General features: G+C 31.9%; 4 protein-coding genes across 5 annotated transcripts in view; 3 read left to right on the forward strand and 1 right to left on the reverse strand.

Moving 5' to 3' along the window:
- Positions 1-249: 249 nt before the first annotated feature.
- Positions 250-6,232, reverse strand: Zip102B (Zinc/iron regulated transporter-related protein 102B). Its single transcript, XM_085204030.1, has 6 exons — positions 5,934-6,232; positions 5,300-5,486; positions 4,270-4,380; positions 3,855-3,993; positions 3,204-3,322; positions 250-2,590 (listed from the first exon to the last, which is right to left on the reverse strand). Exons 1-6 carry the CDS (start codon positions 6,027-6,029, stop codon positions 2,355-2,357), a joined length of 888 nt encoding a protein of 295 aa, XP_085060156.1. The 5' UTR covers positions 6,030-6,232; the 3' UTR covers positions 250-2,354.
- A 332-nt stretch (positions 6,233-6,564) lies between these two features.
- Positions 6,565-12,403, forward strand: LOC146528028 (uncharacterized). The gene is made up of 8 exons (XM_085205289.1): positions 6,565-6,776; positions 7,123-7,248; positions 7,855-8,025; positions 8,646-8,780; positions 9,395-9,553; positions 9,918-10,073; positions 10,465-10,646; positions 11,218-12,403. The coding sequence occupies exons 1-8, from the start codon at positions 6,731-6,733 to the stop codon at positions 11,335-11,337; spliced, it is 1,095 nt and encodes a 364-aa protein (XP_085061415.1). The 5' UTR covers positions 6,565-6,730; the 3' UTR covers positions 11,338-12,403.
- Positions 12,404-12,873: 470 nt separating this feature from the next.
- Ets97D (DNA-binding protein Ets97D) lies at positions 12,874-20,279 on the forward strand. 2 transcript variants are annotated; one of them, XM_085204028.1, is made up of 11 exons: positions 12,874-13,168; positions 13,776-13,874; positions 14,356-14,477; positions 14,896-15,049; positions 15,754-15,904; positions 16,520-16,645; positions 16,754-16,827; positions 17,070-17,158; positions 18,189-18,330; positions 18,749-18,902; positions 19,105-20,279. In XM_085204028.1, the coding sequence occupies exons 1-11, from the start codon at positions 13,024-13,026 to the stop codon at positions 19,223-19,225; spliced, it is 1,377 nt and encodes a 458-aa protein (XP_085060154.1). In that variant the 5' UTR covers positions 12,874-13,023; the 3' UTR covers positions 19,226-20,279. The 2 variants fall into 2 exon arrangements, with proteins under 2 accessions (XP_085060154.1, XP_085060155.1); XM_085204029.1 differs by having other exon boundaries at positions 14,359-14,477.
- Positions 15,348-23,301, forward strand: part of LOC146528030 (fatty acyl-CoA reductase wat-like) — a 54,524-nt gene continuing 46,570 nt past the window's right edge. The window contains exon 1 of the mRNA XM_085204022.1: positions 15,348-15,386. The gene's annotated coding sequence lies outside the window, so the exon portion shown is untranslated. The remainder of the gene's footprint in view (positions 15,387-23,301) is intronic.

Consider the following 23,301-nt stretch of genomic DNA (forward strand, 5'->3'; position numbering starts at 1 on the left):
GGTGGCGGACACTCATTTCTGCACTTTCCAAGGAAATATCGAAGCAAAATTAAATATTGATGCGTGTTGAGAGGCGGAACTCAACGCCGCGCTTTGCCTAGTTACAAGAGCGAGGATTAAATAAAATATTAAATATTTCATTCCCTCGACTGGGAATCGAACCTTACAATCGTCATCTTTATCCCTGCGCCAAAAAATATTTATTAAAAACTATACTTTTTTTTTGACATTATTTAAAAAAAAAAACACTTATTTCATTTATAAAAGCACTATATTACCTAATATACAAATACAACACATTTTCATACATTCACTATCAATATTTATAACATCGATAATAATAAATTATCTAAAATGTCTAAAAAAATCTTATATTATACATTTATAGGGAAAAGAGCTATTATTTACACACTTACCCACTTTTCGCAAAATTCTGGAAGGATTGCATATTTGCGCCAGAATTCGGCGGAAACTAGGAAACGGGAGTGTCTTAATAGGAACGGATTCTCCTAATACTAGGTTCCCAGGATCCCTCTGCCTACCTGGCTGTGTGCGTAATATAGAGTGTAGCTAAAAAACACAAAAAAAAAGAAAAATAATCACACAGGATTAAATATTTTTTTTTATTTTCATTTATTTTTTTTATTAAAACATCTTTAGTTTCATTTTCACACTTTCTTACGCATACAGCGCGGTAGGTAGAGAGATAGTAGTATCAAGCCACTCCGTTCTCCGCTTTTAACCCGAATTCGAGATATTGTGTGTTGATTGGCGGAACTCAACAAAAAAAGTTTATACTCTTTTTCCATTAAATAATTAAAATTTTTAATAATCTTACTACAAATACAAATTATATTATTTATATTATATTATACATCTATGTATAAATTCTCACATAAAAATCACATTTTATAAATCAATCAACTAATTGTAAAGAAATGTCAAAGGTAAAATAAAATAAAATAACATAAAAAACTAATATTACTAAACTGAAAAGTTAGTTTGGTATTTATTATAGTCTTTTATTCATACATAAATTATTTTACTACATGTTAAACATCTTATAATACAATGTACCTACATATATCATAGTAACGATATATACATATGCTATATGCTATATTATGATTACACTTGCATACACTTAAAAAATATAGGATAAAAGGAAGACGACACTATTAGTTATTTATAAAAATGTCAAGTCTTTTATTTTTCAAATATTCTATTAAAACTTAAAATTAGACTTTTTATATGAGAAAGACTTAAAATAAGACTTTTTGAGCAAAGAAAAACGATTAAATGGAATAATAGGATATCGTGTCTTCATAGACATACTTGAAAGTAACAATGAAATTTTTTTTTTTTAAATTCTTTCAAATACCGCTGTACAAAATTATTAATGACTAGCGGCCGACTCTTTCGGTACTATATTCATTTTAAAATCACAGACAATTCCTTCAATTGTATTTATGTGCATATATATTGCATTTCTTTTTCACAGAAATGTTTTTCTTTAAAAAAAAAATATCTTTTCATACGAATGCATTAAATACAAATACATTATAGAGTGGTGTCTCGCTCTCTTGATGTCAAAATAAACACTAGGTGTTAAGTACTATTTTTTTTAAGGTTTACATAATTTTATAATATGACTTATTGTAATATTTACTTCTTCAAAAGTAATACTAATTTGTTTCATAATTTGTAGTAGTAGCTGTCAAACTGATATTTTTTCTCCTTTTTTTTCTATAAATAAAAATATATACAAAAAAATTGTACTAACGTACTTTATAGTAATTGGACCTTGATACCAAATACATTAAATATTAACTAAATAAATGTACAACAAGTAAATTATAAACTAAAAAGCCGTCTGCATAAACTATATTAATATATTCAGTAACACTCGCACCAAGACAAATCCAACGACGTATTAGTTATCAGGAAAAGTTACAAGGAAACAACAGAACGGAGATACATACATACGCACCTATCACATAACTCTCCTCTTGGGCTTCGATGTAGTCGGTTAAAAAAATTGTTCGACATGTTCTTTATGTTTTTTAAATTATAATTTCTTGAACCCCACGTGATGATAAAAAAGCTATTAATTATTTTTGTGCTATTATTTGACAATTTTATATTTTTTTTATTATTGCCAATTCAAAAAAAATGCCAGTTAAAATTATTGGTATAAAAAAAATTAAAACTAATGAAACAACAAAAATCCACAACATACATTCTTTTTTCTTCCTTCAATTTAATATTGCCATTTAAAAATTCTCAATGTTTTTGACGACATATTTTTTTATTAAAACAACCTCAAATTTTAAAATTCCTTTACCATTATAGAATCAATGCTCATGGCCCATTGTCAGTAATACCGGCAACATCGCACCTACAGCTAAAATAACGACCTCACATAACGCTAGCCCGCCAAAACCCGCAATTTTGTTTGGGACACCATCTTGTATTGGCAAGAGTGTGTGTGTATGTGAGTGCGCGTGGGCGTTTGTGTGAGTGAGCTCTGGTAAAACGTGAACTGTTGCTACGTATAGAAACGTACCTGCTGAGAATAACATGGCGATACCTGTAAGGAAAGTTGTGTAATTAGTAAATATTTTATTTCAATAGTGTGTAAACGCGACGGTTGCAGGTTCATTACCACTTGAGGGAATTAATTATTTCATTTCTACGTTCTAGTAGATAAAGGATCTTTGTGACTCAACACGCAGTGTTTCTAAACACTTAGTTTCTTAACGCTAGGTTTTTACAGCGTGACATTTAAAATAAAGAATCAATGTGAAAAACCTTTAAAATGGAATAAATTGTATAGAACAGAGATAACGGTAAAATTATTTTATTCACTCCACTCTGATATGTAAGAGTAACGCATAATTTTTATTGTCACGCTGTATCTCGCCTATACCAAGAATAGGAATTTAAATAAATAATTGCATTAAATATCTTCATTACATTAGAAATCACTCTATATATTTTCAAAATTAAGACATTGAAAGTGTATTGATATAAATTAAGTTTTTTTTCCAAATCTAACCATACCATTACATACCATAATCTCCAAAAAAAAAGTATCAAAAATCCATATTAAAACACTAAAAATATAGAAAAATATTTCTAAAATAACAAGTCCAGCTCAAAGGACCAACATTTTTTATACAAAAATAATTAACAAAAATTACCTGTAGCATTAAAATCGCTCAGGGTCTGCTTACTTTCGTTACCTATACCAAAATAGGTGAGCAACGCTAATAATGGCGCCGAACACGAGAACACTAAAAGGTGTTTACGGATACGATTCCTGAAATTACAAAAAATAATTAGCTTTTTAGTAGGCAGATAGAAACTTGGGTTAAGACATTTCGTACCCCACACAACACCCAATTGTTGAGACATTGCGTATTGAGCTCAACGCGAAACTCAACGCCGCCCTTTGAACAGTTACCACAGCGAGGAAATTAAAATAATTCATTTCCCCGTGTGAGAAACGAAGCCACAACCGTTTACCATTTACACGCTTGTTCTATTGGGTCACGACGGCCTCTTTTATATATATTTTTTAAAGTAATTCAACATTTATTACTTTTAGAAAGCAGATAAAACTTGGCCATTAACACCTTGCGATGCCATTTTCATTCATAGATAAATTAAAACGGCATCTCATCGATCTCAGAGTTAAGAGCGATTTATAAATACGTGCCTTAGCCATTTCACTTTCAGCATACTTTTTTGTGATAAATTATTAAGTAGGTTATGTAAACGAAATATACAAAAAAGAAATCCATAATGTCCTGATTATATAATTTTTTGTAAAATAGCGAACCGCCACTAACCTCTCAAGACCGGCGTGCATCAAGAACGTGACAAGGCCGAAAGCTGCGGGTGCTTTATGTAGCATTATAGCTAGAAATACTATCATTTCTACATCAGCATGAGACGTTGTAGCTGCGGCGCCTAGGGCGATACCATCGGCTGAAAATTATAAAATTAGTAATATTATGTTACGTTGTTATTATATATTTAAATTAGTAATGTTATTATTATGTTTGTTCCAATTTCACGTAAACACTACTTAACAGATTACTCATACATCGAAATAACATATAGGCTAAAGTTTACAAAAGCCAAATTATACAAAAGTTTTTTTATAATTTGGTTATAGTATTACAATAAGTTTAAGCGGGCGAAGCCGTGAGTGGATCGCTAGCATGATAATATAATATACAAGTAATATATCTTTTCACTCACCAGCAGCGTGTACTACAAGACCAACTGTTGCAGTGATATTTTTCTCTGCTGGATTACTCGCGTCGTTGTATCTTGATGACATTTGATCTACCAATAACATGAATACAAAACCTGAAAAAAATATATAAAAAATATGGGTCATGTGTTCACATGCGATTTGTTATTTGAGTTACTTCCCGCTCTTTTAACACATTTTCAGACATTGCTTAATAAATGGAAGAATTTAACACCGCACTTTGTCTTATTAGATCGAGGAAAGAAAATATAAATAGTAACATTATCTCGGGCGGGGATTTAAACAATACAGCGGAGACTCAAATATCTAAGATCCAATTTTACGGATTCTGTATTATCCAGACCGTCAATAAGGTATAGGTACATGTACAGTTGATGCGGGACATTGGATTAACACTATAAGTATTAGGGGTGTTCATTTTTTTATTATATAGCTGATAAAATCACTAATTTGTTTAGAGAGCATATTTATTTGTTCATTATTTATAACAACTAAGTGTTGTTTTTGCGCTTTGAACACGACTAGCGATCTAATAGTACTAATTACGATCGTAAATTCATATAATTAAATATGGCCGCTGCGGACATGTTGCTATATAAACATATTGTACTAATAAGAAGACATATAGGGTAAAATACAAGTTGTATAAAAAGAGCATATTGTTCATTCACATTCACAAAATAAAAATATTTGCAAATACTCCTTGTAAATATTACAAAAAATATCAGTGTTTCACCACTAGAAATGGACACGGAGGTGAGGACACCAAGTTCCAACCAACCAAATACCAAACATGACTTTCAGCACTTTCAGCCCCCGTGTATGCAATTTACTTTTATGTATCTATAGTCAATTTGCCTTGTTACCAGGGCCAGGAAATGAAAATATAAATCAATAAGTTATTATTATTATTAATTAACCAAAGACAAGCTCAGAGACAAAAATGGCATGGATTATCAAAATCTATGATGGAATAAAATTAATTAAAATAAAACAATAGAAATTAGTACTTACCTAAAACTAAAGAAATTCCAATGACTGAATGAAGGTCATCATGTCCACTCGGTTCAGGAGTATAATCCTTTGTCACCATAACAGTTCTTTCTGAGAAAAGAGCTCTCACTCCTTCAGGTATTATAACTGCTAACGCTGTACCAACTAAAAGGCCTGCACCAAATACCGTCACTTTTTGGAGTTTATCCTAGAAAAAAAACAGATCAATTGAAATATATTTAAAAAAGGCAACTCCTGCATAGCAGGGTGGGCAAAGGGAACTCACTGTCAAGGCAAGAACCACCCAATTTTCGAGAAATGCGTGACGAGTGACGGAACTCAAATCCGCGCTTTGTCTGCCAGAGGGAGGAAATGAATATAGTTAAAGATCAAGCTCAAACCATCGCGTTTATACTGAGGTTTACATTTATAACTTATAACTTGGTTAAAAAAATATTTTATAATTGGGCTTAAAGAAAATATTACATAAAACAGGTTCATGACAAGTTACAAAAGTAATAATTACTAAACACTATATAACTTCTAAGATAAAGAGAATACATGTAATAATTGTTTACACAATACAAAACAGCTGTTAAATACAATATTATATTTATATATTATTAGGTGTTATATATATAGAACTTTTGCTTACCTCCGACATATTCACATTTAAAGGAATACTTCCGGCTACGTAGGAGCCGATGAGCATAACTAAAGCAAGTAAAACCAGGACCCAAGTACCATCCATTTTAATTATATGAAAAACACCAAATTATAACAAAAAGTACAATCTTAAACAGCTAGACAGTTAAAATAGACATACAATTCATATATTATTCATGATTTCTCAAATGTTTTTGTATGTTTATTAGGTTTTTCAATATATTTATTGTGTAGATAAACTCGAAACTAGAAAGTGTCCAACATTTGACAACACGACAAATATGTTCTAATGACAATTTGTCAAGATGACAGCTGTTCTGTATTTTTCTTCTTAGTATGCGTGCAATACAAGTATAAAAAAATTATAATATTGTCTATGATTAGTTAACAAGGTATTATGTATAGGACATGTTGTAATAAGTAAAACGGGAATTTAAAAAATATAATATATTTAATTTAATTAAATAATGGAAAAGCATTTTTTATGAAATTTAACCAGCCATATATTGTGATTTTAAAAAAATATATAAAATTTATAAAATTCAAATGTATGAATCCGCTATCATTACATAAAACACAGGGATAGTTATGCTATGTAAATAAATTATAAGTTTCATACGTATTTAATAAAATTTAATGAGGTTAAATATTTCTTCAAATGTAAAAGCTTTTTAATGTAATATATTAATACAAATGACTCACAAATCACTATTAAAGTCGAATTTTCCTTCCCTCTAAAATTATTAAATCGTAACAACGTGCATTACCAAAGGCGATTCATTTAAAATGTTCTGGCGTGTTACTTTGTGTGTTTTTTTTATGATCAGTACTGGTAAGAGAATATGTACTGTTAATTATAACATTTTTTATTTTTTTTTAATAATACTAAAATATTATCACTATAATAGAAATTGTTAATCTCACCTATGTGTAGTAGGTACATACATGTGTAACTAAACATTTTATAAGAATTTTAATTTTATTTATAACAAAATGCAAAACATTTATGCATGAATGAATCTTATTTTTTTATTCTTAATTCGAAAAAATCTTTTCCCCGCAGCTATAATATGATTGCTTTACAATATGTTAATGATGAGAAAGTAAAAGTTTTACCTACTCCTACCTCTTTTTCGTACTCTAAAATGTAATGTAATACATAACATATGTCCTTTTAGGTTCTAGTAATATGGAATTCACAAAGACATTACAAATAAACTATAAAGATAATGAAAGCCTTCAAGTCACAGTTAAATTTCAAAATCCTGTAAACTATGTCAAAAATGCGGTAATAAAATATGCAAGTAAGTGAAATTTATATTTAATCGTAATAATGATAAAGCCGACCTGGGCGGCTTCGCTCGCTTGAACTGTATGAATATTTATAAAATAACGCCGAATAAGTAATTCGCCGAATAAGAAATATTTATAATTCAACGTCGCGTTTTACCTCGACACTATTTTTTTTTATATTGGTGAGCGTTGATGCGATCTACGGTGGTGCATGCTTGCCTAGCAGATACCTATTCACTCTGGTTTTGAAGACCCTCATATTGTATGTCATAGGAAATACAGATGCCGGCAATGAGTTCCAATCTCTCGCAGTGCGGATGAAGAATGTAGCCTCAAAGCGTTTCGTTCGTACGGTAGGAATTTCTACCATGTACGGATGGCGTGAAGCTGTATTCCTAGAAGTTCTTAGGTAAAAAGGGGGAATGGAGGGAATTAAGCTATGCAAATCAAGGGCACACTCTACACTAGTCTACACTAGTAATATAAATTTAAATAAACATTTCATTTCCCTGAGTGGGGATCGAACCCACAACCTGTAAACGCTACAGTCATCATTTGTGCCATTGCACCATGAGTGACCTCACAAATTAATTAATCTGACTATTATTACTTTCCAGGTACTATTGCTACCTGCAAATTAGATTCGGGAGGCCAAAGACATCTTAGCTTCAATTTGTCGAAACTTATATATAACGAAACAGAGGTCATAGTTAATTTTAATGATAACAATAACAACAAAATACAATCCAAAATTTTAATACAACTTATTTATAATCCTAAAAGAAGTAGTAAGTTTTCTTCGATTTAATTTAAAAAGTATAATTATTTCGTTCCTTCATTTAGGGGACAATGTTTGACTGTAAACTCGTAAACTCGACGTTGTGGCTAATCCACATAAGATGAGTAATGAGGATTTTCATCTTGAGTAATGAGTTACTTTCATTTCCTCGCCCTCATAACAAGACAAAGCGCAACGTTGAGTCCAATATAAATTACTCGAAAATTTGAAGGGGAGAAGGAGAAGTTGGTCCATCCATTTCTCCTCTTCAAATTTAATTTAAAGAATTTAAAGAAATGTTTAATTACTTCAGTATTTTGTTATAACGGTGGCAGTGACAGCGCTTCTTTTACGGGTCCAGCATATAGGCTACTTCAATCTCTTACTTAACTTAATTTTTAAAAATAATCAAGATTGAGATTGCTTCAGAAAAGAAAGAAATTATCGTTGAAAAACACAACGCATTTGTAAAAATACACACTCTTACGCATCCTCTTTAATTAAAACGAAGAAATAAATATATTTTGATTATTTGCATTCCTCCCACTCAGAATCGATCCAGTACGGTTGCTTGTAATTATTCAATTTCTTCGCTTCCTTTTTAATTGTAACATATATTTTTTTGTTTAGAAGAACCACATGAATGTTTAGTGCACTGCATAATCAATTTTGACATAGAAAACGTTTTACATGATAGTCAATCGACACAAGAAGGTAAACAAAATGAAGAATATGTAAAATATAACGTTAATACGAATTTTATAGGTTGGTGTATATTTCAAACTATTTTTATCATCTTTTTTATTAACTTAACAATAGGTTCTCATGTTCCCTCTGCCCTCCCTGCTATGTGCGGGATACAAGTGAAGCTAAAAAAATATATTTTAAAAATATAAATATTTCTCCTTTTACCTATTATGATTCTGTTTTGGTGGAGCCTAATGGCAAAATTATGGGTTCAAATAAAGTGTGAGACGATTTTTTATATATAGTATAGTATATATATAGTATAGTAGTATATATAGTATAGTAGTAGTATATAGTTAAGAATATCCTTCAAGCAATCAGCAGAAATGAATAAGTTCTCACTTTGTATTTTGCAAGCCTAGGTCACAGTTGTATAGATTAAAATAAGAATATAATCAAAGTCAAGTAATTTTATTTATAAAAAGTTACATGCTTAATTTTTTTTGTCTTCAAACATAATTTCCCACCGGCTCACTAAAGTTAATGCCTCAGACCTGAGAAATGCCGGCGAAAAAAATTTAGCGGGACTTTTTTAAATCAATTATATACAAATTCAAATGACGAGCTACCAATTATAATTCTTATTTTTATATATCAGGTAATCTATTCTTATTTGTTCTTATATTTCACAGAAACTGAAAAATCCAATAATCGGCAAACCGGGTTGCCTCGTATAATAAAATTATTTCCAGACATACGTACATATTATTACTTTCCCAATACAAATTTAACTTTAACGTGTAATGCTTCTAATTTTCCATTGGGAAATTCAAGTCTTGTTTTATACAAAGGTGAGTTGAATTTTTTTGAAAAAGTTTTAAACAATTGTAGGTGCAATTTTCACTGGTGGAAATATATTTTTTAATATTTTCTTTTCCGCTCTGGTAACAAGGCAAAGCGCGGCGTTGAGTTCCGCCACTCAACACGCAGTGTTTCGAGATTTTCGCAGAAAGTAGAGTACGTTTTGTGTTAACACTATTTTACCTCTGGCTACTCTGCTGTATGCGGGTTCAATTTCCATTTCAATCAAATTTATTTATGTATAGGTATCTACCCACTTATATAAAAATATTTGTAAAAATAAAAAAAAATACACAAACAAATGTAGGTACACAAAGGTGGTCTTTGGTGGCTAAGTTTGATAAATATTTTCAGATTATATGAACAAAAATTATATGAAGATAATCCTTAGCCGTACTTTAAAAAATACATTGGAGTATAATTTAGATTTAAAAGAAGAGAACAATTACTTTAGTTTGTTTTGCGCAAAAGAGGAGTATAAATCGAATAACATTATATTTCAATTAAACGGTAAACCATCATTTATATATTTTCATTGCTTTAGATAATTTCATTTATTTTTAACAATTTTAAAGTGTTATTCTATACTTATGAAAGAAGAATACTTTTTAGAAAATGTATGAAAATTTGAACGTAGCGAGAGAATGGCTTAGCGGTCAGAGCGCTTGGATGGTTTCCAGGAGGCTTCATATCCCGCTACTTTCAAATTTTAATGTTTTCTAAAAAGTAAGCTAATTTATTTATAAAAAAAAAAGTTAAAAAACAGTGTGACGGATTTACTTCTTATTTGCTTTGCCAATGTAATCTCGCGATCAATCCAAATATAATAAAAAAATCGGAGAATTTAACATGAATCCACAATCGTTAAGTTTAGACGACAATATTAATTAAACATTTTTAGAAACATATATTGCTAGTACGACCATAACTGAAGATAACGAAGACATCAAGAAGTACCTCGCATATGCCTTAGAAGCGTTGCTAGCAGTGATTGGAATATTATTATTATCTAATATATTATTGTACTGGCGAAAGTCACGCGCCGCGCATAGTGCTACACCGGAAAATGATGTTTATACCTACGTAAGTTTTAGAATCTGTTCCCCTGTTCTCTTTTCGTATTTAGAAAAATCATATGAGTAAGCAGAGGGAACCGATATTTTTGTCTTAATTTTTCTGTTGAAATGAGTTTCTTGCAAGTATTTATGCTTGATTTAATAATGGAAGAATCTATAATTATAGCTTACAGTCAAACGTATTCAAACTTTGTGCTTGTTGGTATTTATTGTTCTATCAGCATTGTTTTGTATATATAGTATTCAAATATATACTGTACATTTGAATGTACAGCAGCCCATCTCATCGTCCTAGGGCAGACACACGCCATCTTTAACTACTTTTCGTATCAATCTTATCTAAAAAATATTTATATATAAGTACTTCACAAATATTTCACTTTATTAATATAATTATAACAAGGACTAGATAGCCGCTGCATTTGACTAACAACTCTTTTGAACAACTTTAATTATGGTAATGATATTCTCAATAAATTAAAAAAAAGAACAAGAACAATAAAGGGAACAGACGACATAATATGTCCGTCGTAAACCGTGTGTTTAAAATATATATAATAATATATTATATTTTTCAGGCTACTTCTCAATTGACGTATGCTCAACTGCAACTCAACGCACATGAAGGAAGGAATAGGCAGGTGACTAGGAACGTACCATACGCAACAATAGTTGGTGTTCTTAAACCTAAGACTTAAATGTGAAATATGACAACATGGACCTACCTACGTATATGAAAATAGCTTTTTAGAACAGATTTATATAAAAAAAATTTCATAAAATAAACAAGCCAGACAGAAACCAAGACACTGACTGATAGCTGCTTAGTTCTATTTTTGACATTTTAAGGTGGTATTCCACACTTAGGCAAAAAATAAATTTTAATGTAGTTGGAAGTGAGGCCGTAGCTCCTTGGAAATCATTGTACATAATCAACTTCTAATTTCGTGATGATGACCTCTTGTTACTATTTCAGTAATAAACTAAATAAAGAGAAAATCAAATTAAATTAAATCAGCTTCACGCTGTATCCCGCAGCTGCATAGGCAGAGGAAACCTCCTAGAATGCTGGAGATATATATTAAATAAAGAGATTTATGTTAATTCCTTTTTATATTCGATAACTATTGTAATATAAGAACTTTGTAAGTAGGTAATATATATTTTAATATACTAATATATAGTTTTACATAATTATACAGTGTTTTGTCATCACCAATTTAAATGAAACTACAGTTTTAACTACTCTATAAAAGCCTAATACAATTAAAATAAAAGAGATTTTACCAAATAAGCAAAATAAATAATAAAATTATCGTTGTAATACACCGACGTTGTCAAGGACGACGCACGCAGACAAACCTATCACAGGGAAACCGCCGCACACGCCTCGTTCACGAAATAGAGTCGTGGTCGTCTATTGGCAGAGAAGTTCAAAGTTGTTTAATATTTAGTAGTATTTTTGTAGTAGTATTTACTTATTGGTATCTATTTGTATCTGTGTCACACATACAGTAGGAATAAACATCGTGAAATGGAATAAAAAATCCTACGTCTAAATTGTTGACGTATTTTAATTTTTTTTTTTTTGGTATGGGTTTGAAATATTTTTCCCTATATCCTGCAACTGTAAAAGAAACGCAGACGCTTCCACGTGTACACTGCCGCTTTCGTAGAGCTAGTATAATAAATATGCATTTTCAAGAGGCAATAAATATAAGACATATTTTATTTATTTAGAATGATCTAATTCTATTAAGGCATTAAATATATTTTTAGGACCACTGTCTCTCTTCTTTTCCTATACATTCTGTGGGCCTTAAAAGTTAGAAAATAGTAGCATTAAGAAAAAATATAAAAATACTCAAAAAAACATTAATAATAAAAAAATATAAATAAAAAAATATAAATAATCGGAAGCAGAACGTTACGCAGTGCACGCAAAAAAAAAATCATAACGATTTTGATTCCCATTCATGAGGAAGAATTACTTTCATTTCCTTTCCCTGGTAACAAGAAAAGCGCAGATGAATATTTTCCCACTCTACACGCAATGTCTCGGAAATTAAGTGGAAAGTGGATAACGGTGTTCTAACATTAGGTTCCATCTCCTTACCCTGCTATATCCGGGTATGCATCGTAAAATTAAAAAAAAAAAACAAAATGTTGTGGCAACATTAACATTGAAAACGAACCGTCAATGTCAAATTGTCAATTCAAAATTGTCTATGGGAGAATTTTGACGCACGCGGAAGTGATCATAACCAGTTTCCTTTTCCTAAAACATTTTCAAATATATTATTATATAGAACTACAAAACTTTTACTTAATAAATTTATTATACCACAATTGTATTTCAAAAGAAGAAGTAAAGGCGTGTAAAAATGGAAGTTACAGATATCAATGATTTATTAAACGTAAGAGGAATTAAAATGGAAACAGGTGATGGTAATTTTCCAGAAGACTCTGAATGCGTTGAAACTGATCCTTTATCAATAATGCCGCAGTATGTAACTGAATCAGATTTAGGTAATAATTAACTTGTATTAATTGATTATATATAAATGTAATTTTTTAGGTAAAATAAACACTGGCAGATTTGTTATGAAAGTTTGTTAACATGTAAACTTTAATGTTTACATGTTAACAAACTTTCATAGCAATAGGAAAAATATTAAGTTCATTATATTGCAAAGGCTTTTGACTTTGTAGTTTGAAATTAAATGTATGTTATTATTTATTTTTTATTAAAACTATATAAAATTCAAATAAAAGGACTTTTTTATGATAATATTATTAAAAATATGAACTATTTGCTTTCTAAAAGATTATATGCTATTAACCTGAAACGCTTCTTAAGTTATGTTTAATGTTTAAAAAAACCAATTACATCAGAGAGAATCTAATCATAAAATAATTTTGTCCCTATTTTTCCCCAAATTTTGGAGACATTGCACTTAGAGTGGTAAAATGCGCAACTACAAAGGGGGCCGAGCCCAAATGAGGATTGAACCCACAAACATTGCATTTACATTTTAAATATTATTGTTATTAAAGAAGAACAATTAAGATTAGTAAATAAATAATACTAGGTGCAAGGAGGTCACTAATTATAAAATTTATTAAATTTTTCAAGGGCTTTTGCAAGGGGGTACGGAAATTCTAGAAGCTCCTCTAGCAGTCTTCACAGATACACCTGATGATGATGATACTATGCAAAGTACTGATTCCAGTGGTAGGTATTAGTTTTTTTCTATTTTTGAGTTAGATATAGAGACATCTACTGTTATATATTCAAGTTTTAGCTATGTTTCAGGTTTTCATAGTTTTTCGTTTAAATATAATTATCATCATTCCCTTAAATGAATAAGAAGTATGAACACATAACCATTGTATGTAAAGGTTAACACTTAATGATTAAAATTATGTATTACGTATCAACACTGATAACATATGATTATTACTATATTATGCAATGCATTTCTTTTTCAATTTCTCCTTTGTTGTTTATAAAAAAAAATCCCCCTAGTAGTAATGAGGTTGTAGAATCCACACCATCATATATACAGGCAGACAGTGCCCTACTGCACTATGATGGTATCATCAACTTTTATATATTAAAAGCTAGTGATGCTACATTCCTATAAAATAAAGAATTAGCAGAGACTGCTAAATACATGCTTACAAATAAATCTATAGGATTCAATTGTTTCTAGAAGAAGTTATAGTGCAATTGATGGATATAAGGACAAGATTGTCTCGACTAAGATCAATGTTAGAGAGAAGATTGAATCTGGACCTATCGGACTATACCTTTTGGTTGCAAGATGCTAAAATGGTGAGGTTTATCACATTTTAATATAATACATTTTTTTTCTATATTATCCTTTTTTTTATTCTCCTGAGTGGGAATTGGAGCCATAACCATTGTGTAACCACAGCCAGGCCTGACAGTTAAACCTTTGATTTGCTGATGTTTACTATTTAATACTAATTTAATTCTCATGTACTATATATGATTATGTTTTCTTTATCTAATTAAAGAATAAAAAAACTAGAAACATATTAGAAAAAAGATGAATGTTTGTTCCACTCTCACACAAAAACTATTAAACAGATGTAGGTGAAACTTTACAGTAATTTAGCTTGCACTTTAGAATAACACATGGACTGCAATTTATCTAAAAATTTTTTTATAGTTTGACTATAATGTAATTGTTTTTTTAAATATATGTATGTATTCTTTTTAATTACAGTTGGAAAACCACAAAACATTAGTGGAACAATGTATCCGTGGTTCGGGAGTGGTTCAAGTGAATATCCAAATAAGAGCATCTCAAAAGAAAATCAACATAATGGATGTGCTCAAACCCGACGAAGAACTGCTACAATTACCACCAGAGGATGACTGTGAGTTAATTAGTGGCAGCCTAAAAATTCTTATTTCTCTAATTACCTGCGTTTTTCTGGTTAACACTGAAATTATTAAGGTTGTAGGTACTGAACCTGGAGAAACTATAATCTAATAAATAATACAAAATAACCCCAAAGTATACAGGGTGGAAGAGGCACCGCTCCTTTTACTGAAACTGCATATAGGGTACAAAATTTCAAATCCAGAACTAAAGAAATTAATCAAGGTACCTCAATTGTTTGGACATAGGATTTTTTTAAATTTCACGATTTTTATCCATACCTGTATTTCGTGTGACCCATACATACGTGTGCGACGTTGCCGCTTTGACAGGTAAGTGTGTGCGTGCTTATGGTATACTTTACAAATGGCGTTTTATTTTAAAACGATAATTTTATTATTTATTTTGTTTGAAAAAATTCCTTTGTCATTTTTGGGAATTATTTTTTCCTGAATTATATTAGCCTTTTATAGAGTAGTTAAACTGTGGTTTCATTTAAAGTGGTGCTAACAATTCCACCCTGTATAATGTTTGTAAATGTTTAATTAATAATTTATTTGCAAAATTAACAAACGACGCCATTGTGATGTAGTGCCACAGTGTATGACGACGCGGTTGACGACGAATTTCTTTATTTATATACAGATTAGTGTTTTAAACTAAAAAAATACACATTTTTTCCTCCGTATTTCCTTTCAGACCCAGAAGACAATGGTCACCTACCACTACCGCTACCGCTGCCGCAGTCAGACACGGAGCAGCCGCACGCGGCCGCGGTCAAGTGGGTGGTGGACGCGGCGTTCCGCGCGGATCACAGCCGCGCCAGGGTGCCCGACGACCCATCTCAGTGGTAAGACACGCGGCTTCGCCCGCTTCAACTTTTTTTGTTTTATTTAATGGAAAAGACAACGGCGTGGAAGGAACTTATTATATTATTGCCAAATCATACATAATGCTTGTAAACGTTTACTTCTGGTGTATAAGATATATTACTGTAGGGTTTCAGCTAAATTTCATTGGTCTGTTGTTTTAGTCTGAAAATGCAACAAACATCCATACTCGTAAATTTTCATATTTATAGTATTGGTAGGAAATTTATTTAAATTGAAAGTAGATGTCACGTTACATAGAATGTTATATGTAAAGATTGATATAAAAAATAACGTTCTTAGCAATAGTTTTAGTGTATTTATTAAAAATAAATATAAATATTTTATAAAATAGAAAATAATTAAAAGCTCTGGCTATCAACGCGATGATTGTAGGTCGATTCCCACTCAAAGAATTATTATTTAATATTTTCATTTCTTCGTTCTAGTAACAAGGCACAGTGCGGAGTTAGCTCCGCCGCACATAGTTCCTTGCAATTGGCGGTACGTGTAAAACACTAGGTTTCTTCTGCCTTCGCTTTTATACGTGAGATACAGTGTAAAGCTATTTTATTTTATTATTATTATTTTTTCAGGTCAGTGCAACACGTAAAACTCTGGATACAATGGGCGGTACGCCAGTTCAATCTCATCGGTATTAAATTATCCGATTGGAATATTAGTGGTACAGAACTGTGTAACATCACTAATGTTGATTTTAAGTGAGTATTATTTTGTATGTTGTTTGAGTAGGTAGTGATTTGACACGCCAGTTTTTTTGTATAATGTTGGATTTTTTTTTTGTTAAATATATATTTTTTTAATTGCAGAGATAAGGTACCCTCAGATCCAGGTGACTTATTCTGGACACATTTTGAGTTGCTCAGAAAATGTAAATTTATAGGTAGGTAGAATAATAATATTATTATTATAATAATAATATTATAAAGTTAAATGTGCTAATCTCCACAACTAATGGTTCAGATAGAAAATAAAAGTGTTGTTAGATAGTCCATTGTTTTTGAACTTTACTGTGTTACAGCTGTGTGTTTACACAGCTGTAATATTACTCAGGATAATATTTTAATTTTAGTATTTGTAATTTAATCTATACGAAGATAGTATTTTTTATCTTTTTCTTTACAGCCGTAGTACAAAACGAAGAACAACAAGGTATATTAGAGAAAGATACGTTAGTGTTGCCACAATCTGCCATTAAAAAGAAACCGAAACAGGTAAATATTACTTACGCAAACAGCAGGGTAGGCAGAGGGAACCCAGTGTTAAGATATTCTGTTTCCCACTTTCTGCCGAATTCTGGAGGTATTGCGTGTTAAGTGGCAGAACTCAACGCCACGCTTTGCCTCGCCTCCAGTCACATCCTTGTGCAGCGGCGCCATGACGGCCTCATATAATTAATTAGTTAATCAAAATTCTTGTTAATCCGATTTTTAATAAATTCATTATATAATAAATATTTTAATGTATTTGTTTCTGAAGGATTACATTATATAAATTATTTCATTAATTTATTATTATGAATAATTTAAGTAATTTAAATTGTGGCTAATAATAAATTTATCTATCATATTTTGAATCATTCTTCAAATCAGCTTGTAAAAAGGTTGTTTTATATAGATTATTTTAATTTAAAATATATAAAGAATAAATATATATAAATAAATCTAAATTTATATATATACTAGCGGCCCGCTCGCGGTTTCACCCGCGTGAACTATGTTATTATTAATTTCTGTCTCCATGACTACGTCCTAGTGACGTCTATGCAAAATTTGACACTCCTAGCATTTGTAGTAACGAAGTTTCATACAAACTTTCGACCCCAAAAACAACCCCTTAGAAGTCGAATATTGCAAATTCCCGTCTTAGCGAGCACCTACGTCCTATAAATAACTCCTATGCAAAATTTGAGGTTCCTAGGACTTGTAGTTCCTGAGATTTCGTGATGAGTGAGTGACCTTTCCATTTTATATATATATATATATATATATATTGTGAAATTTATATATATTGTTAGAAACTATTGGAAATATTAAATAAAGTGGGAAAGGTAATGAATTAAAACAAGGCTTCAAATAATTATTAAACAACCAAAGGAAATTATCTAGCTGTCTAATAATAATATCTGGTTCTAAAGAATCCATCGGGCAGAGTCGTTCTTATATAACCTCTATGGTCATTATTTGATTATTTCTAACAAAATATATTGTGAATAATAATAAACCGAATAAATCTCGATTCCAGTTAATAATAAGACCATCCAATGACGAAGATAACTATCAATACGTGACATCGCGCAACGGCAACAACGGACAAATACAATTGTGGCAATTCTTATTGGAATTGTTGACGAGCGCCGAATATTTTGATGTTATCAGATGGCATGGTTGGTAGTGGGTTCATTTATTATTAGTTAAATAGTTAAAAAAAGTATGGCAATGGTTACGGGTTCGACGATCACTCGGGGGTATGTTTATGTATAGATTGTTTCATTTGCTCGTGCCTACAGACAATTATGTCTAGTTCCAAACCTACTTTACGTAGCAGCATAAAAGAAAATACAGTTATAAGTAATAAATAATTTTACAAAAGTTGAATATTTATATAAAAAACTAGATCCAGCAACATTTATATAAAAAAATATAACATTTTTACTTACAGTCAATGTGAGATATACACATAAACAAATAAAAAAATCCTAATAAGTCTACTTACATACAAAATTAATGTTTATTCTCAAAAAAACCTTTTTTTTGCTTATATGTGATTGTTTTTGCTTATATGTATTTTTTTTATATTTTAAGGTACAGAAGGTGAATTCAAACTTCTAGAACCAGAAAGAGTGGCGAGGCTATGGGGCAAGAGGAAACACAAGCCCGCCATGAATTATGAAAAACTATCGAGGGCCCTACGTTACTATTACGACGGTGATATGATTGCCAAAGTTGCTGGGAAACGGTATATCTGTTTATATCATATATCAGCTTCGCACTGTGTCCCGCATACAGCAGGGTAGACAGAGAGAACGTAGTGTTAAGACACTCTGTTCATCACTTTTCAGAAAAATCAGAAAGTCAGTAACTGTGCAATAAGATGAATAAATATATGATCAAATTGAAAGTATATATTCATATCATTCATCTTCTATCTTATTTTACAGGTTTGTATATAAGTTCGTGTGTGATTTGCGGCAATTGCTCGGTTACGGTGCGGGGGAGTTGGCTGAGTTAGTCAAGGAGGTCTATGATGAAATGCAACACGAGAATGTTATTGTGCATTAACGTTTAATTTACCACTGTGAGTGAGAGATAATGATAGAAACAAAATATATTTAGCTTAGCCATACATCAGAGTATCTAGTATTAAGATACTCCGTTACTCAAACGCTGTGGCAAAGCGTGTGATTGTAAATGCGGCAGTTGCGAGTTTTTAATTTTTCTATCTGAAACAGGCGACGAAGATGAGAAGCGCGGCGTTGAGTTCCGCCACTTAACACGCAACGCTTCAAAAATTCGGTAGAAAGTGGGAAACTTTTTCGGGATTGGAAATGAAGTCTTTTGTCACAAGGTTCCCAGGTTCCCTTCTTTTTAAGGTTCCGTATCTCAAAAGGAAAAAATGGAACCCTCTTAGGATCACTTTGTTGTCTGTTTGTTAAGACCATCTAGAGACCGCGTGGTGGCACCAAGCTTACATTAATTCAAATATTGAAGTCTACTTCTAATTGAGTTGAGAGAAAAAATCAAAATTCTAAGTCAACGCAAGAAAAGATAAGGGCGTTCATGCATCGTTTTTGTTGCATTTTATGTGAATATTTTTCTCGTAAACCTACAGCTTTCTCGTAAACCTACAGCTATGATATTTGGCACAATGTAAGATCTTATAACACAAATAAAGGAAATAAATCCGAAAAGTGAAAAATTTAGATTAAATAAAAACTATTACAAATTTATAATTGTACTTAATTTCATACAAAATGAATGCATACGCCCCTAAAGATTGCCAACATTTTTAAGTTATACTTCCTCTTTACCAAAAATTGATGCCTTCAGTGGACGAGTCCGACTCATATTTGATCGATTCTTTTTTTTAAATTTTCACATATTATTGTTATGAAGGGTTAAAGTAGTTGTTTTTTTTTTAAATAATCTAGTTCAGTCTGTGCATTGTCTATCAATGACTCGGTGCTCGATTCACACTTGAGGGAATATATTTAAATTTAGTGCATGGAAGAGTAAGTCTTTATTTAACTCTAAAAGAAAGTGTTTATATTTTGTATTACAATTAGAAGAAAATATTATATTAAAATTTTGTATAAAGTTTATTATTGTTGTTAAATTATTGTTTTTTATTTACTTTCCTTTTCCTTTCTATTACATAGTTATATAGTATACTAGCATACTCAGGCGGCTTGTCCCTGCTTGAATCATACGAATATTTATTAAATATATTTATAAATTATTTTCAGACTGGGGGGTAAATCACATGTGCGGGATGTGAGATCGTATGTATGAATGTGTGATTGTATGTGTGGATGTGAGATCACATGTGTGAATTTTTGTTGTCATTTTTCCATGGGATATTTTATCATTTTTTTATTAGGTCCAGTTGTATTAACTTAGCTTTGTAACTATGTAATAAAATCTAAGAAATTAAATTTGGCCCAATTGTATCATCAAGTTTAATACTTGCCAGGTATTTGTAGCTTAATATAATAATGGTGGTGGCATTGCGCAGATTGATCAAGTTTAAGCCATTATAATTAAAATTGTATGATTAATAATTCATGCAATTAAAAATTTTATAGCTCCAGGTACATTCCATAACATTTGCAGCAATTGGTGTAGAAAAGCAAGTTTTTATTTTTTTTTATGTTCTATTTAGAAAAAATAGTTTTACAACATAAATTGTTACCTAAAACATATTTTTTGTGTGCACTAAAAAGCCTTTTAATTATAATTTGAATATTTGAAACACATAATAAATATGTATGAATAAAATATTAATTACTTAAGGCCGTATTTTTTGTCTTATTTTTTTATATTGAAGCCTTAAGTTTGACCTACGGTGGTGCACGCTTGCCTAGTATGTACCTGTTGAATCTGTTTTTGAAGACCAAAATAAACGTGAACAAACTAATTTAAATCATAAAATTCAGAAACTATTCCATTTCATAGTTAATAAACCACGTTTTGAGTTGTGTGTTGAGATTGGGTGTTCAAAACCGCGCTTGCTTAGTGGGTAAATGAAAATAATTTTCGATTTGACATCGATACTACAACTTTTTAATTAAACAATTATAGATATAATAAATGAAAATATAACGTATGCTTTTTTTGTATTATAGAGGCCATCGTGCCGCAAGGACACAAGAGTGTGACTGTAACGTGACGGTTGTGGATCTGATCCCCACTCGAAGGAATAAATGATTATTTATTAATATTTACACTTCTTTGCTCTGGCGGCAGGGCAAAATGCCGGCGTCGCCGTCGTCGGCGCCTCCAAAAAAAATTCAGCGGAAAGTTGGGATCGGAGTATCTTAACACCAGGTTCCCTCTGCCTACCCTGCTACATGCGGGAGACAGCGTGAAGCCGATTTAATTTAATTATTATTAATGTAACTCTTGAACCGGATTAGTAATCGCGTATGTAATTAGTATTCAGTATACATTTATGCAGTGGCGGACTAACCCCGTCGGAGGCCCGGGGCGGTGTCGCTGAATGAGGCCCCCTCAACACCCCCCCCCCCCCGTGTAAAAAATTTTTATATATAATTTTTTTTTCATGTACAAATTAGTGTGTATGCTTACTTCGTTTACATTTTGTAATGAATGTTTCCAATATAGATAATAATTTGTCATCATGAGCTAGTTCACACGCTATAGTAATATTAGTTCCGCGTAAATAAACTGACATCCCAGGACCTCCAGACCTACGTCATTTTAGTAAAGCTGAAATTTTGAAGATTATACTACTACTTGAAAATGAGGCCCTTTCAAAGATAGCGCCAATTTAAGGTACACACTCACCTACGTTAAAGTAACGACGCTCGTATTTAAATATGTTTTTGAAAATAATGTAAAAAAATTTTATTATAACCAAGCCCATTACGTTGGCTTTACTCTTGCCAGACGTCCTAAAGATTGATTAATATTGTGACAAAATACGTATACTTCTACTTCTTCTTGGCATTAATCCCGGCTATTTCCAGGGTCTGCCTTCCTACTCTACCTACTCCGTTTTGCAAGGTGTTAAGTGCCTCGGTGGTGAGTCCATTGGCTCTCATGTCCTGCATAACAATATCCAACCAGCGCTTCCTTCGGCGTTCGATAGGTCTCACTCCAGGGGCTGAGATACCATGGCACTTGCATCCGCGTAACGTCAGGCGATGCTCTTGGAGTTTATCCGCTACGTCACGGACTCCAAGACTATCTCGAATTAATGTGTTACGATTGCGGTCATACCGTGTTACGCCGTACATCCACCATCTATAGCATCTTCATTTCCGTGATGTGAAGCTCCTGAATGTGCCGAGATAGTACTGGCCAGCATTCTTTACCGTATAAAATAACAGATATGCTCTTGTATATCAGCCGTCACCTCTGCTAGGAAGTCAGTCTGCATCGGTCCATTCGGCTACTTTTTTCTTCGGGGTGACGTTAAAGTCCAGAAGAAGACGATGTTGGGCCGTCAGACTTTCGCCTGGAATTATTTTACAGTTAGTTACTTTGCCCATATGACACCGTCTGGTCAATAAGTAGTCAATTTGAGTTGAGTGGGACCCAATTTATACGTAATAAGGTGCTGAAAGTTCTTTTGGAAGAACGTATTCGCGACGGCCAGATCAGACGCAATATAGGTTCTCAGATTATTTTCTCCCTCTGTATTACGAAAATCCAGTAAGAAAAGTCGAAAGTCCGTATCTAAAACCCCCGTGAACACGTTCATACGGCTCAGCAGCCTTACTGACGTGACCGTTCAAGTCTTCCCCAACAACAAACAACCATTTCGGTAGACGGTATAGCAAGTAGAACCTCTTCATTCTGCTTTCAGAATGACTCTTTTTTGGACACGCTACAGCCGGCCTGCGGCACATAGGCACTATTTTAGTTTGTAGTTACGTCTTCAACCAGCACCCTTATACGCAACAAGCTATTGCAGAGACCATCAGCTTCAAGAATCCAGTTCTGAAGCTCTTCAGAAAGAGCTACAGCCACACCGTTTTTACCTGAGGGGGACCCGGTGTATATAAGCTGGCAAACCTGTCCGTTATTGCGGGACTTATTGCCCTTCCAGCAAGCTTCCTGGAGGAAAGCACAGTGGACCCGAAGTTTTATAAGTGCATCTGCGAGTTCTCTGC

The sequence above is a fragment of the Heliconius melpomene genome, chromosome 20 (genome assembly GCF_056956725.1).
Source record: "Heliconius melpomene rosina isolate 202511_hmr_F chromosome 20, ASM5695672v1, whole genome shotgun sequence".
Classification (NCBI taxonomy): domain Eukaryota; kingdom Metazoa; phylum Arthropoda; class Insecta; order Lepidoptera; family Nymphalidae; genus Heliconius; species Heliconius melpomene.

What these genes read in the sequence shown, in the direction of transcription:
- Zip102B (XM_085204030.1), bottom strand. Translation starts at nt 6,029, where the DNA reads ATGGATGGTACTTGGGTCCTGGTTTTACTTGCTTTAGTTATGCTCATC. An exon ending in TAAATGTGAATATGTCGGAG is followed by an intron (nt 5,487 to 5,933) that starts GTAAGCAAAAGT and finishes TTTTTTTTCTAG; the next exon opens with GATAAACTCCAAAAAGTGAC. An exon ending in GAGCGATTTTAATGCTACAG is followed by an intron (nt 2,591 to 3,203) that starts GTAATTTTTGTT and finishes CTTTCCTTACAG; the next exon opens with GTATCGCCATGTTATTCTCA.
- LOC146528028 (XM_085205289.1), top strand. Translation starts at nt 6,731, where the DNA reads ATGTTCTGGCGTGTTACTTTGTGTGTTTTTTTTATGATCAGTACTG. An exon ending in TTATAATCCTAAAAGAAGTA is followed by an intron (nt 8,026 to 8,645) that starts GTAAGTTTTCTT and finishes TTTTTTGTTTAG; the next exon opens with AAGAACCACATGAATGTTTA. An exon ending in CATTATATTTCAATTAAACG is followed by an intron (nt 10,074 to 10,464) that starts GTAAACCATCAT and finishes AAACATTTTTAG; the next exon opens with AAACATATATTGCTAGTACG.
- Ets97D (XM_085204028.1), top strand. Translation starts at nt 13,024, where the DNA reads ATGGAAGTTACAGATATCAATGATTTATTAAACGTAAGAGGAATTAAA. An exon ending in GCAAAGTACTGATTCCAGTG is followed by an intron (nt 13,875 to 14,355) that starts GTAGGTATTAGT and finishes AATTGTTTCTAG; the next exon opens with AAGAAGTTATAGTGCAATTG. An exon ending in ATCACTAATGTTGATTTTAA is followed by an intron (nt 16,646 to 16,753) that starts GTGAGTATTATT and finishes TTTTAATTGCAG; the next exon opens with AGATAAGGTACCCTCAGATC.